Raw genomic sequence first — 14,356 nt, 5'->3', positions numbered from 1 at the left:
TTTGCTCACATTACATTATTCCTCATTCTAACCACAAAGACATGATAAATAAATCATTTCGTAAAAAAAAGATCTGTTTTAGCCAGTATACTAAACATCTTTTAAAACTTAATCAAGGCAAATTCAAAGACTGTACACAGCACAGTTCCACCTGGTTTTTGTCAAAGGCTTCAAAATGTTGACTTGGTTTTATTACATTTTTTAACTGCAATTAAGGATTTTTGCAATTTACTGTGTAACTTCTGTTACTGCTGGTTGTCCTCACTCCTGGACAAGGTTTTGTATTGGCATACATATCAATATCCACTCCAGACATATAAGCAGGCTCTGCACAACAGCAGCTATTGTGGGTGGTGGCAGCACGGTGAAAATGGACCCTGTGGTTTGCTAGGTCCATGGTTTTGATTCAGTGCCATCCAAGAGAAACTATACACACCACTCCAATTGCATACATTTTTCTATTACTGCAACATAGTTATAGTATGAGAACTTTTCATCAAACACTCCAGGGAGCTGTTACCACAGTTTAAGAAACAAGTGTGTTCCATTTAACTACTTCAGGCTTACATTCATTTTTTGCCCAAATGTGCAGTTTCTTTCTTTGTATTTACTTTACAGTTTATTTGCGACATTTTTACAGTATGACAGAAAAAATAAAAGCCAGATAGCTTAATGGTCCAAGGGTAGAATACTGAACTAGTTACTCTGTTTGTGTGGCCTAAAGATCTGATAGCTTTGCAACAGCTAATAACATGCAAATTTCCATGATTTTATTTGTCTCAACTATAGAAAAAATAAACCACTTTGAAGTAGGAAGATAAGGTTTAAAACCCAGACTGAAGAAAACTGAGCTCCAGGGTCATGAGCCACACTCACAAGGTGAAACAATGGAGAAAAAGAGGACAACTGCTTCAATACTTTTAAAACACTTTGAAATGTACAAAATACTTCCCTACATCAAAAACTATCGCAAATAATTCTGTTCCACACGTTCATTGTGGTCATTTCAATATACTTGAGTTCTGTTAATATCCCTATTGCTATTCAGAAAAAATTGGGGGACATAGCAGGTTGGAACATTCACCAGGGATATTAATCAGGTTCATTTGTGCTGCCAGTCCTTTATCTTTCCACCTCAAGTTTCTCAAGACATCAAGCATAGTTGCAAAATATAAATCAAAGTGCATTCAGTATACTGATACAATAGACTTTATGATCCCAACGGCCTACTGTACACTGTATAATCAGTCATGTGAAAAAGCATGCACACCTACTGTAACCAGACCTGCATTCCCACTGGCTAACATTAACCGGATCACACAGCATACACTGCCATATCAAGACCAAAGCAGTTTGGGCACATGCTTGGAGAATAATATTTGGTGGGATTGGGGGTGGGGGGGGGGGGGGTTAAGGCTGACAATGCACCAAGTACTGGGATAAAAGAAAAACCTTGTAATGGGTATCAGGATTGAGAAAACCCACCTCAGGAGAAGCAGCTAAAATCTCCTTAATTTGTAACATAGCTAACAAAAGGTAATCCAAAACAGTGGAATGCTGTAAGAATACACAAAGACAGTATTTATATAAAAAATAGCACTGAAATATTCTAAGTGCACTGTGGAGAGAAAATAGAACGAAAACAAAGTATGACATAAGTTGAGGTTACTGTAAACTAGAAATCCTACAACCACTTTTACATGTTGCTCCCAGTGGTCATATTTCATATTATGAGCCCATCTCCTGGAATTGCTGTGGTAACCTACTGGCTCTAGATCTCTATTGAGTACTCTGAGGTCATTGACAGTTACAATTGTTCAGAGGATACAGTACAGAATGTAAAAAAAGAAAGCTGATGTGGATTCCCTACAGTATGCTGAAATGACTAAGTCACCTCTGTGCGGAGTTTGTCCCCGATACCGGTGTCTCTGTAAGCCCGTGCATTTTTATTTTTGTTTTTTGTTTTTTTTAATCGTCAGCATCTTCATCAACAATTTCCTTCTTCTCTGCAGGCTCACTCTTTGCGGGAGGTAGATCAAGTCTGGCCCAGGTCATTGGCTCTGCTTTCTTCATGGCGATCTCAATCTTTGTTGCCATCATATTCATGACACTTTTGCTCACATCAATGACCTGCCGAACATCAAAAGCCTGTTTTAATCCTCCCAACGTCTCTGAATATGCCATAGTTTATGAGGTTATTACTTAAGTATTGTTATATTTTTTTCTATGCAAGTTAAAATGACATGACATACATAATTATTAATGTTACACACTATGGGTACAGATGGGGCTATTTCAACACCACAGTAAACCGTTCAAATCAGTAATTCATCTAACTGCTTTACATGAGGAGTGACCAGTTTAACTGAGGTTGTAGCAGTTTAAACATATGAACATTTCAAATCTGCTTGTTAAGCAGTAAATGTGCTTGCTTAAGCAGCAAGTATAACTGGTCAACAGTTCTCCATTCCAACAGTACTACTGAAAATCATTGACAGTAGCATTAATGAGTACTTACACCCCATAAGTTGATGTTTTGCTCAAATTCCTTTTCACCTTCAAACACAATGTGGATATTAAGCTGTAGTGGGGAAAAAGTCACAATCATAAGAAGGAAGTCATATCATATTAATGCCAGATGCACAAACACACATTTATTGTGGTCGCTAACAACTCCATAAGGTGCAACTCTGGAAAGGACCTCTTACCTTTGTGCTATTCCCCTCCACAAAGCTCAGCTCTGGAACGGAATTTTTGGCATAGATGGAGATCATCACCTGACCACCTGTCTGGTGCCAGTCAAACCTACAGGGTACAATCTTCTTCCCCTTTAAACAGAAATGAACAAAGTGTAATGAAAGAAACAAACAGGTTATTGTTCCCCCAAGGTTACATTTGTCTCTTGGCATTCCCACAGTACTGTGCAATGCTGAACAATGATCTGCAGAGTTACTACACAGTGCTCAATAATTACATATATGATACTCAAAATGCAAAATTCTCTAGTATAAGACATACATTACGTTGTTTTCGTACATTTTTTCCTTGGTTCATCTCCTGTTATTAGTCCTCACAGAAAAGTTTAATGTATTGTTAAGGATAAATTTTCAGGGTGTCTTTGTCAATGTATGAAAACAAGGCCTAGACATTCTGGACATTCTCAACTTGAAAGACCTAGCTGACCCAACACAAGCCAACTCCACTTCCCCAAGGGCTCACTAAATAGTGCCATAGATACTGGTGTTGCATGACACAGGGACCCAAGACCTGTTGTTCAAAAGGAATACTCACTGTATCCTGTTTCTTCCATAAGTGGTTTCCTCTTGTACAGCCCTCTTGGGACAGAAAAGTGTTGAAATCCGAAGTTTTTCTCTTGCAGCAGCTCCAGTACTTCATCCTGACGACACAAGAATGGGGATGATTACAGTATTCATGCCGCAATTTCAGCTACTCTCCTGAGCTGGTGCAAGGGAACTTTGCTCTATAAGATGAGGTACTAGGACATAAGAGTGTCTGTTTCCCCTTTTGACTTCATTGTGAGCCTACTTTCCAGCAGTTACTGAAAGGTGTGACTGTGACACTGCAGAAAAAAATATGTACCTGTATTCCCAATTTACAAATAGTGGGGGATGTAGAGTGGAAATTATGGGGGACCACAAAGTATGAAGAACACTCTCACCCCTCATGGAAAATGGGGAAACCAGGATGGTACAAGCAGGTCTCCTCATTGCTTTCTGGCCCAGTGAAAGTCTGCAGTAAAGAATAATAAAAAATGATCAGCAATTACAGTCAATGTCAGGCTGACTTGGAGCATTTTACTAATTATAATACATTTAAACACATAATTCAAAAACACAATGTGTATTTGCAATGCTATGGAGTTGATTCAATTGTCCAAAATGTTTACCCAAAAAGAGAGAAAAAGAAACTACAAAAACCCACACACCAAATATTGACGTGAACATGTACCTTTGAGCAGCCTCCATTTTTACACGATGTTCCAACCTTTACTTCATCTCCTTCCTCCTCTGAAAAAATCACAATTTGTTTAATTAAAAGTACAAAACATATATGTTACATGCAGTAACAAGTGCTGCTTTAGTCTGCAAATTACTGTTAAAAAAATTATTATTTATATATATATATATATATATATATATATATATATATATATATATATATATATATATAGTGTCAAACAAAACCACTGTCACTACCTTTCTTTTCTGGCTCATTGACCTCCGATAGCTTCAGTTTTTCCAAAGACTGCTTCAAAGAGGAGGCGACTTTCTGCTGTAGTCTAACAAGGGGCTCATCACCACTGCAACACCACAAATACAGGAAATGCCATAACAACAAACACTAATTGGAGAACACAAAAAACACACACACATTGTCAATACATTTTAAAAACAAAATGTGTGTATCTGTAGCACCAGGGTGTTGTAGTTAGAGCAGAAGACTTTCCAGCAAAGGTTCATACTTTAAATCGCAAGCTAGATTACCATTGCACTTGCAGAAAAGTTACTACATTTGAGGTATTTTTCTTCAGATAGATGAAGAAGCAGGAATGAAACAGCTCAAATGGGTTGCAGGTTTATCTGCATCAGTTTCACTGTGTAAAGTGTACTGTGTCTGCATGACTGGTCAATATCATCTCACAGCCTTACCTTGGTCGCTGGATTGATTCCAGGGGTTTTGGTGCTTGGATAACATACTCATTGAACTTTGGTTTCAGGTCGTCCAGGTCTTTCTTCTCACCGGATGTCTTAACATCTGGTTTCACTGGTTCTGGGGGCTTATCTTTATTGTGAGGACCCTTTGTACATCCCTAGACAAAAAAAGAAAAAAAAAATGATAAACTTTCAGTTGATCAACATATGGATGAAGAGTAACACACAGATGACTTGTCCAATGGAATCAATTCAGAGATTAACACTGAGTTTGAATGAGAGTTTGAACATTTTCTCCTATTAAGACAAAGTTCTCTGAGGGAAACAACCTCTACCAGGTGCTCCTCACTTACAGCAATGCTCAAGAAATCGGAGAAGTCAGTCGTCCGTCTTTTACAGCAAGACCACCCCTGTAGCAACACCAGGGAAGACAACATTAGGGAAAACATTACACTTCCACTGAGGCAGGGCTTTTAAAACGTTTTCCTGCAATCAGAATTAGGCATACCTTGAGCGCATCGTGAAAGACAGGGACCCCAGGGTGGTAAGTACACGCATCTAGGAAAATGAGTATTTATTAGAATGAGACATCAACTGTGGAGGCAAATCTTAAGCATGGTATTTCATCTGCAAACCGTAAATCATTATAAATGGAGGTGTAAGATGTGCAAGCCTCCATCTGGCTAATTGGGGACCATTGGCCTCTGCCAAACACACATACTCCTGCACCTAGCTAACTTTATCAACCTAAATAAACTCCCCTCCCAACAAAGTGGTCAAGTCGTTCAGGAATGATACTGGGGGAGGCACGCATGTATTATGCACAAGAATGGGAGATTCTCTGTGATAGATTGTGTCCTTACTGCCACTTTAGACAGAAATGCAGACATGGCACAATGCTAGCACCGTGCTGACGTTGATGTACCGCGTCTCTGCTATCAAATGTTACCTGGATGACTAAAGTTAACCATAAATCCTGTGAATACTCATCCAATTCTTTACCTAGGTATCGTTGCAAACATGGCACAATGCTAGCACCGTACTGACGTTGATCTACCGCGTCTCTGCTATCAAATGCTACCTGGCTGGCTAAAGTTAACCATAAATCCTATGAATATTCATCAATTTCTTTACCTAGCTATCGCTGCTGGCTACAATCTGCTGTACTGTAGATTAGAAAGCTAAAGAAATGTGTGCTAACTGGCTAGTTTCTTTGATAGCGAGCGTGCTCTTTCAGAGATAACTGTTGATCTGTCTTTAGATCACTTAACATCGACCGCCACGTTATGTTACGTTATACTGACACTGAACACTGCAGTGAACTCTCGCCTCTGAGCTATTCACCAGTTAGTCTTGTGAAATCTTAAAATGGAGATGACCTTTTCCATTTTTATTCTTCCGGTGTAAGTAATACAATCCAGCTGACTATAGCCCACATGCAAGGTTTTCTACTATGGGTAGCTAATTATTACCTAGCGATCTCTAACAGCCAGTCGTATGGTAGCGTTAGCTGACGCTATTGTGCTAAGTTAGCTACAAACTCGAGCTAGCAAGCTAAATAAGTTAACGCGTAAATTACTTGAAAGCATGAGGGAGCTAGCTAATTAGTTTGCTTGCTACCAGGTATTGTGTTAGCTAGTTCTGGCTATGTGCTTTCTGCTACTTACCATCTGGGTTCTGGTCTGGGTCAAAGCGTTGTCCGCAACCTTTATTGTAACACAGCAAAGACATGACGGACACTGCACAAAATTAAAATATGGCCGTAAGTGTTAATAAATGTACTACTGGTTAGTCAGCTAGGTAAAAAAAAATACTGCGGTCGCCTGAGACTGTCGTGCTGCTAACGTTAGCCAGAACGATGCATCTGACACACTATCCGTTTGTTTCACTGTTATTTCCGGAAATCACCGGACTGTTCGGGAAACTTCGCGAAGGTTGAGGAAGAGGAGAGAACTCCGATGACCTCACGTGACCGTTGACGAGTTATTTGACGTCACAGAGAGCCGCACTAATGAACTGTTGCGACTTTGATGAGAAAAAGTTACCGATGAAGGCAGTTTTCTTGATTGAAGAAAATCATTTTTGATTGCTGTTGCTTCACAAAACTCCTTAGTAATGTTTGCTTTATACAGATCCAACATTTATGTGCAATTTTTAAACATTTTCCCAATGTTTGAAAGGATCGGAAAACATTTTAAGATTCTCTATTTATGTAAAATCAACATTATACACTCATACCTGTCAACGTTGATTTAATATTGGCATGTTAGTACACAAACGCTGATAAAGTAATTAAAATGAAAAAGTAATTAAATCAACGTAAAATAAAAATATGAGAACATTTAGAATAAATATTGAATAACTGGCTAGTTGCACCAGGATGCTTTCATTTAGAGAAAAAGTAAAACTTCAGTGTTGCATAACTTTCTCGTGATAATTGCTGTGTATCCAAATGACAGCAGTTTTAATATGTAACATATTTAAGAGAGTACCTAGCATAACTGAGATTTATTTATATAGCTATTACATTAATCTTAATAAAAGACTAAAGTGAAATTAATATGAAATCATACGTGATTAAGGCCAACAATGAGTACCCTTTTGAAATTATTAGATAAACAGTCAATACCCTGCATGTTTACAGGAAAAAATGCAAGCGCACCATGCACTTTGGCTGGAGCACAGGCCTGCTTTTGTCTTGGCTCTGCTTTTCGTCAAGCAACAGCAACAATTGTTATCAGAACATGATGGCATCCCTCAGGCACAGAATGGTGATATTGTCTGTCCCTGCTCTCTCTCGTGGCGTCATCAAATTTGGTCTGAATTTCCCCTGAAGGCTGAGCCTGTGGATGGATTTCATATGTATTTGTGAGAAAAAAAAAGCTTTTGGATGCCACCAAGAGGTACATGCATAGCTGCGGTCTGGTCTCCAACGCTTGTTCTGGACAGCTACCAACTAGCTTGTTTTCGATCTCACAGTGAGTCACCTGTTCCTATAGCGGGCCATTTGATCAATGACAATTAATCCAGCCACTTGGTTAAATAGTATTATCAGTGGTGTAAATATTTCTGCACTAAAGGCTTATTTATATGCCGATTATCACTGGACAAAAAGCCCTGCAGACTCCTTGTTCTCCCTGTTGCTTTTTTAAAATTATGTATTTTCTGTAGATGCTCAAATTAAGTAATAGTACAGAGAGCCATTCCCTTCAGCAAACAACAAACTGTCTAAAGGTTTGCGGCAACAATTAGAGAATGTAAACACGAGAGAACAGACTCAAAGAAAATGTGAGACTGGAGGCTGAATGTAGTGCCTGTAGAACACCTTTAACTCTGACAAAGCCTGTTTAAATGTTTCAACTTCTGTTCAGGATTGAAGGAGATTTATTTATGTTTAGCACTCACCTTAGAGGGAATTTGGCAATATACATCATGGTAACTGGATTTTTCCAGATATTTGGTTTTACACTTACAACTTTTACAATTCAGGATATGCTGAAATGGGAAAACAACAATAAAACTAACAATGTCAAGAATACAAATTTTGCAATATGATGTCTATTGTCGTCACACGTTCAAAATCAGACTGTGAAAATGATATTTTTTTCTGATGTCCTTGCCTTCCAGTCTGTCAAGAGTGTGTCAGGGACTGACTATCCCCTGCAACTCACAAGCTCTTATATGTCATATTCATGAAAACAGTTTCACCAAATCTAGTATACCATGACCAACAGGAAACAACACCAACATTTTAAGGCACCCCTTATTACTAACCTAAGGCAATTCATTATTTTCCACTTTCTCTAATGATGATGAGATTTACAAGCCGATTCTTGTACATCTTCTAATCCATCTTTGTTTTTCTTCACCAATAGTAGCAGAATGTCTTTGGGAAAACTCCGTGGAGGAGCATTTAATGCACAAAAAACGTCAGACCATGCAGGACCAGACGGGTGCAACATATTGGTGGTGGTTGAGGGGAATCATCCACCTTTGCTAAAAAGCACATTGGGCTCCTTCATGAAAGGCCCTATGTAAGTTCAGTTCATTCATTTTGTGTATGCTGGAAGGGTAACAGGTTAGGGGAGAGGTGTACAACTCTCCATGTCTGACCTGTCCCCACATCACAGGATGGGGAAATTATAACACTGTACTTCTACAGCACAGTTATTGGGATCAAGTGGCTCAGGGTTCAGCATGCAACTCTGCTAGACAGTGGCGCAGATTGCCACACCTCTCTGGGAAGGCGTTCTCTCTCATCTTCTTCCTGATATACCTGACTGTCTCCTCGATGCTCTGTGTGGTCTGTGGGTTCGGAGTTGCTCTGTGATGATCTCCCGGCTGTGTCAGGAGGCCTCTTAAGAGATCCTGGGTGGAGTCCATTGAGAGACCTAGAAGAAAGCGGAGGAAAAGGTCCAGGTGTCCATTTTTGCTCTGTAAGGCTCTGTCCACTGCGCTCTTGTGCAAATCCACGAGTGATGGTTCTTTGAATAACCTTGAAAGTGGATTGGTGAGGGCTTGGTCAAGAACATTCTTACTGCTGTTTCGAAAGGAGAGGTACACATACAAAGCGGCCATAAATTCCTGGATGCTCAGATGTACGAAACGGAACACTCTCTGCTGGAACATTGTGTACATGGGGGAGAACATCTCTGTGCACACCCCTGACTGCACACACGTTTCAGTAACATCAAGGCCAGCCTCCCTCAGGTCTACCGGATTGAATTCTTTGCTGCCCTTTTCCAGCTGTTGAAAAGCCAGCTTCCCCAGTTTTATGGTGAACTCCCTGTCTGAATCTGTCCACTTCTGTGCACTGGTATGGCCTCCATGATACTTCTGACTCTTCATATTTGTTTGAAGCAGAATGTAGTGCGTGTAGAGCTGTGTTACAGTCATGGGACGCTCTCCTGTGGTCACAGTAAACATCCTCTCGTACACAGTTGCCAAAATCCAACAGAACAATGGTATATGGCACATGATGTAAAGGCTTCTTGATTCCTTCACTTTTTCCACAATTTTGGTGGCCAGGGTCTGATCACGCACTCTCTTCCTGAAGTACTCTTCCTTTTGTTCATCAGTGAAGCCTCGCATCTGGGTGAGCAGGTTGACACAGTCAGCGGGGATCAGACTGGAAGCTGCTGATCGCGTGGTGATCCACACAAGAGCGTTTGGAAGCAGCCTCCCCCTGATGAGGTTTGTCAGCAGCATATCCACTGAGGCCGGTGCCTTTATGTCGTGCCAGCGCTCATTCTTCCGGAAGCTTAAGGTATGCCGACACTCATCCAGGCCATCGAAGATGAACAAAACCTTGCAGTCGGGAGCTTCAATGAAGTCCATATCTTTTATTTCTGGATAGAAGTTGCAGAGGAGATCTATCAGACTGTAGTTTTTTTCCCTGACTAAATTCATTTCCCGGAAAGGAATTGGAAACACAAACTGAATGTCCTGATTAGCTGCTTCTGACGTCCAGTCAACGATGAACTTCTGAACGGCGACCGTTAATCCTATGCCTGCGATACCCCTTGTCATCACAGTTCGGATACCTCTCCCTCTACGGAATGATGGCTCAAAGAGTTGGCTGCATTTAAGTGAATCTGTTGATTCTGAGTCCGTTTCATGTTGCCTTACTTCGTGTTCAAGGTTCACCGCTCCACTTCCACCTTGCGTCATGTGCACGTCTGTGTAGACACAATGCAAAAAGATTTGATGTCCTTGTCTGGCGATCCCTTCAAATATGGCTTCGTACTTCCTCTTCAGATTGGTTTTCAACTCATACTGGATCTTTACTGCAAAGAGAAAAGAATATGTGAAAAGAGACTCATGTATCAAGTACTTCAAGAATGATATTCCCTTGTAGGGGTGGATGGTATAAACAGTATAGAAAGTACACTAATTTGCTCTACAGTATGGATTTTGATTACACCGTGCTGACCGGTAGATATATACAACCAATTCTGATGACTTTCCAGGACGGAAATGCTTTCAGAGCTTTTTAAGGACCGTCAGAACCGCTCACCTATACCTGTCTGAACCCAGTCCCCGCCCCCGTCGTTTTAGTGCAGTCGTTGTCCAACACAAAATCTACGAGCACTGACTGATTTCACATGGCTACAGCCGGTTGTTGAGGTTGTGTTGACTCACTTCTTTTGCACGCTTCCTCCAGCGCACTGGCAAGCTCGTCTTTCTTCATGCTGGTCAGGATGCGCAGTGTAATCTTCACAGCCCCTCCTTTGCCACAGCGCTCCAGCATCTTGTCCACAACATCCAGCACATCAAGATCCTCCATCAGAGTCTCAAAATGCTCTGGGTGACGGTAATTCAAATACTTCTTGAACAGAAACAGCTCTTCCGCATTCAGCTGCTCCAGCGTTTTCTGGATTGACTAATGTGAATAACAAAAAAATATGGTCATGCTGTGAGAGGGGACATTCACTACAACAAGTCAAAACTGAACAAATGTAACATCTCAATCACTGAAACTGTGATCTTTGTGATTACAATGACTGCACTTAGCCAGTAATTAGGGTGTGCTCCCTGACACCAATTTGATGCAATTACCATGTGTTTCAACCCAACCAATAAAAATTAGTCAGTGTGATATACTATGCATTTACAACTAATTCTTTGTACAAAGTAAAAATAAATATCTCATAAATACAAGGAAATGTATCATAATCCATTGTTTTGTTATCCTCAATTTTACGCTTTGTGACGCCAACATTCATTTCACAAATGTGAATTGTGAACTCACCTTGAATATGAATGGCAGTTCCATGGGCGGGAGATTCTCCTCTGATTCTGGCACTACAGGCTCCACCACCGGCAGACGTAGAGCAAATGGTTGGTACACTGTAACCGGTCTCCTTTTAGCAGTTAAAAAGATAACACACACTTCTAAGATTTCAGGTTCAGGAAGAGCACCATTTTGAAAGGCCTGCGGTATTGTGCTCTTCCAGGTTCAGAAACCAATGGAAATTAAACACTGACAATATAAGGCAATCTGTGTGTCATTTCCACTTGAGCCACTCTTGGCCTGATTTTCTATTAAGATCTCTGAATGTATGAATAACTAAATTGAAATAGAGCTGACCTAACAGTTAGTGAGCAAACCAGAAGAACCAACCAAAATGCTGAGGTTTAAGCTATCAAGATTCAATTCAACATTAAGTGAAAGTATTTCTTATGTTGCTTTCATTCACATACCTAAATTTGCATCAGATGATTAACCCAGCAGTAGTCAGAAGTTGTTACCCAGGTTTTCTGCTTATCTAACTGACTTTACATTTGCTGTTGTATAAGTCATTGTAAAATATTCCTTTATCCCCATTATTGGCCAGATTGGCAACCAACATCTACATATTGAACCACAAAGTAGCAAAAACAGGTCATCTCATTGCCAAATCATCCTGAGCGTGAGTAACACCAAAAACTTGGCAGACATTTTTTTTTCCACTTTTTAATACCACGCTTTTCTCCACAGTTGTACAATGGTGGCCTTACCCCTGTTGTGGGAGAAATGTTCCTTCTCTGGGCTGACTGGAGTGCTGCTCATGAGAGGTGTCACTCATCCTGGTCTCTGGCGAGTCAGCTCTTTCCAGCTGCACTCTGTCAGCACAGACCAACACCATTTATTCCATAAAAGTTTGGAGTTTACCACAGGTAGACACACTGGTCCAGCCAAACATCTACCAAGCTCCAAAAATGAATTTATATGTATTCATAGACATCTGAATATTGCAGGTAGATAGCTAAACTGTTAACTGAAATGGGAAAAAAAAACATTTTAAACATACAAAATTTCAAGTCTGACATAAGCATTCTGACAGAAGTACACTGGTAGGGTAGTAATAAAGCCTACTAGATATGTGTGCATATTTGTATGTGTGCATGTTTACCCTATAGGAGTGAAAACATGTTCTTCATTGACTTTATCTGGATGAGGCTGTTGGCCATCCTCACTCTCCATGGACACATAGCTCAAAGGTGGTGAGGGACCCCTCTCCATCAGGTACCTGTCAAAAGCAAAACGGCACACACACCCACTGCTTAAATCCTAAAAAAAATTTAAATGTTGCCTAAAATCTACTCGTGTTCGGGTTATTATTACTAACATTTCAGGACAGATTTATTCCCTTTATAAGACACGTTGAGGTTACGTTCCTGGGCCTTCAAAAATGCTCATATAATCATGTAATTCAAATGCTTGCCGAGTCTTCCAACAACCAAAGAGAAGCCCGTATCTGCTGTTATATTTCTAATTAAAAGTTCATCTCACCTCCCATTGTCCGGGTCCATGGCTGTATAGAGATCCCCACGCAAGGAACTGTGTTAAGGTTTACCGACGAGAATTAAACAGACAGCGTCCTCTTTTACGTCTTAGGGAGACTCACAACAGTAGCACCACCTTCCGCAGGAAGCTAGGCCGAGCAGAAGAAAACAGTCAGCAAACTTTTTAGCATATATATTAGCATATATATTACAGGCGCAGCAGAAACCACCCCTCCAAAACATCGAGATAGTCTCTGAAAACTAAAACTTCAAACACCACATTGCAAGGCACGACCAAAATACTTTAGCGAAGCCTTCCTGTACACACACGAGGCACAGAAATGAACTTAAACGGTCATTGCTGAGCATCAGTTGGAATTGGCATTGTATTCAACTATAGTTAAGTTTGTGCCATGAATCGTGTTTCACTTACATCTGGCTAATTACAGATGTTCTCTTTTAATACCCATTACCACTGTGTGTACGATCCCTACCTACCTAGGTTCGTCTCCCACCCTTTTCTAAGCAATTATCTGTAAAACAAATTGCTAAATAAATTGTAATGTAAAACAAAGCTAAATTTATCCCTAAACCCTGACACTCATTAGACCAGCTAACGTTAGACAAGCAGTTAGTAACCATTTGAATCATTCTGCCTGTTTAACCTGAAATCGTTACTTTTGTCGCGTCCTATCCGTTCAAAACATTTTCTTCTCGTCTCTTCCGCAATTCGCGCAGACCAAAATGTCGGACTTTCAGTTTCGTTCGAACATAGCTATCGTAGCTATCGTTTTCTTTTCTTTTTTTCATTGTTAACGTGGTGTGTAGTTGACACATACGGTTTGTTAACTTTAGATATCCCAGCCTTTCAAAGCATCACTACAATGCTCTGCAAAGAGTATTTTAACAACAGTCTGGACACCAATAACCAGTTTACATACCTTATATTTTGACTACCTAGGACTATAACCAGAGCTTTGAGTTTGATGTATGTAAATGGATACGAATCTTCTTTTAGAGTGCTCACGTCTCACCTTCACAGTTTGACAAACGAGCGTGCACTAACGTTACATTACAAGCGTAACCAGGTAGCCTACACAGCGACACCTTAACTACCCCTTCCTGGACAGAAAACTTTACTTGCCGTACACAGCGCTGTCACTTCTTCTTCGGTGGATTTTAAGGGAGCGATCAACTGAGAGGTGCATACCGCCGCCTACCGTGCAGGGGCGTAGATCGATCGGTAGATACTGTTACCCATCCTTGTGCAGAATAAGAATCTGAGGAGTCAGAATCTGAGTATTTAGGAATTCTCCTACTGTCACGTGTATACCCCTAACAACCCACGTAATGTAATCTCAACTCTGAGAGGGAATCATTATGTTACACCACCCATTGTAGCATTTAAACCAGAA

General features: G+C 40.4%; 2 protein-coding genes across 5 annotated transcripts; both read right to left on the bottom strand.

Moving 5' to 3' along the window:
• Positions 1-623: 623 nt before the first annotated feature.
• chordc1a (cysteine and histidine-rich domain (CHORD) containing 1a) lies at positions 624-6,592 on the bottom strand. Its single transcript, XM_036536705.1, has 11 exons — positions 6,341-6,592; positions 5,182-5,231; positions 5,027-5,083; positions 4,671-4,831; positions 4,218-4,321; positions 3,970-4,028; positions 3,680-3,750; positions 3,292-3,397; positions 2,709-2,828; positions 2,519-2,581; positions 624-2,130 (listed from the first exon to the last, which is right to left on the bottom strand). The coding sequence occupies exons 1-11, from the start codon at positions 6,402-6,404 to the stop codon at positions 1,969-1,971; spliced, it is 1,017 nt and encodes a 338-aa protein (XP_036392598.1). The 5' UTR covers positions 6,405-6,592; the 3' UTR covers positions 624-1,968.
• Positions 6,593-8,249: 1,657 nt separating this feature from the next.
• Positions 8,250-14,081, bottom strand: nlrc3l (NLR family, CARD domain containing 3-like). 4 transcript variants are annotated; one of them, XM_036536943.1, is made up of 7 exons: positions 13,883-14,081; positions 12,949-13,090; positions 12,569-12,685; positions 12,174-12,278; positions 11,425-11,536; positions 10,815-11,055; positions 8,250-10,459 (listed from the first exon to the last, which is right to left on the bottom strand). In XM_036536943.1, the coding sequence occupies exons 2-7, from the start codon at positions 12,966-12,968 to the stop codon at positions 8,859-8,861; spliced, it is 2,196 nt and encodes a 731-aa protein (XP_036392836.1). In that variant the 5' UTR covers positions 12,969-13,090; positions 13,883-14,081; the 3' UTR covers positions 8,250-8,858. The 4 variants fall into 4 exon arrangements, with proteins under 4 accessions (XP_036392836.1, XP_036392839.1, XP_036392838.1 ...); XM_036536946.1 differs by having other exon boundaries at positions 13,976-14,081; XM_036536945.1 differs by lacking the exon at positions 13,883-14,081 and adding an exon at positions 13,620-13,813.
• Between the last annotated feature and the right edge of the window lie 275 nt (positions 14,082-14,356).

Source organism: Megalops cyprinoides, chromosome 9, assembly GCF_013368585.1.
Source record: "Megalops cyprinoides isolate fMegCyp1 chromosome 9, fMegCyp1.pri, whole genome shotgun sequence".
Lineage (NCBI taxonomy): Eukaryota > Metazoa > Chordata > Actinopteri > Elopiformes > Megalopidae > Megalops > Megalops cyprinoides.
Note: the sequence above shows the minus strand (reverse complement) of the source record. Positions and strands in the feature narration are given on the sequence as shown.

Bases quoted from the DNA above. Each gene is read 5' to 3' on its own strand.
- chordc1a (XM_036536705.1), bottom strand. From the start codon at position 6,404: ATGTCTTTGCTGTGTTACAATAAAGGTTGCGGACAACGCTTTGACCCA. The intron at 2,582-2,708 runs GTAAGAGGTCCT...TCCCCACTACAG, and splicing joins TGGAGGGGAATAGCACAAAG to CTTAATATCCACATTGTGTT. The intron at 2,131-2,518 runs GTAAGTACTCAT...GATGTTCGGCAG, and splicing joins AAAACATCAACTTATGGGGT to GTCATTGATGTGAGCAAAAG.
- nlrc3l (XM_036536943.1), bottom strand. From the start codon at position 12,968: ATGGACCCGGACAATGGGAG. The intron at 12,686-12,948 runs GTGAGATGAACT...TGCTTTTGACAG, and splicing joins ATGGACCCGGACAATGGGAG to GTACCTGATGGAGAGGGGTC. The intron at 10,460-10,814 runs GTGAGTCAACAC...TTCTCTTTGCAG, and splicing joins GGAGGAAGCGTGCAAAAGAA to TAAAGATCCAGTATGAGTTG.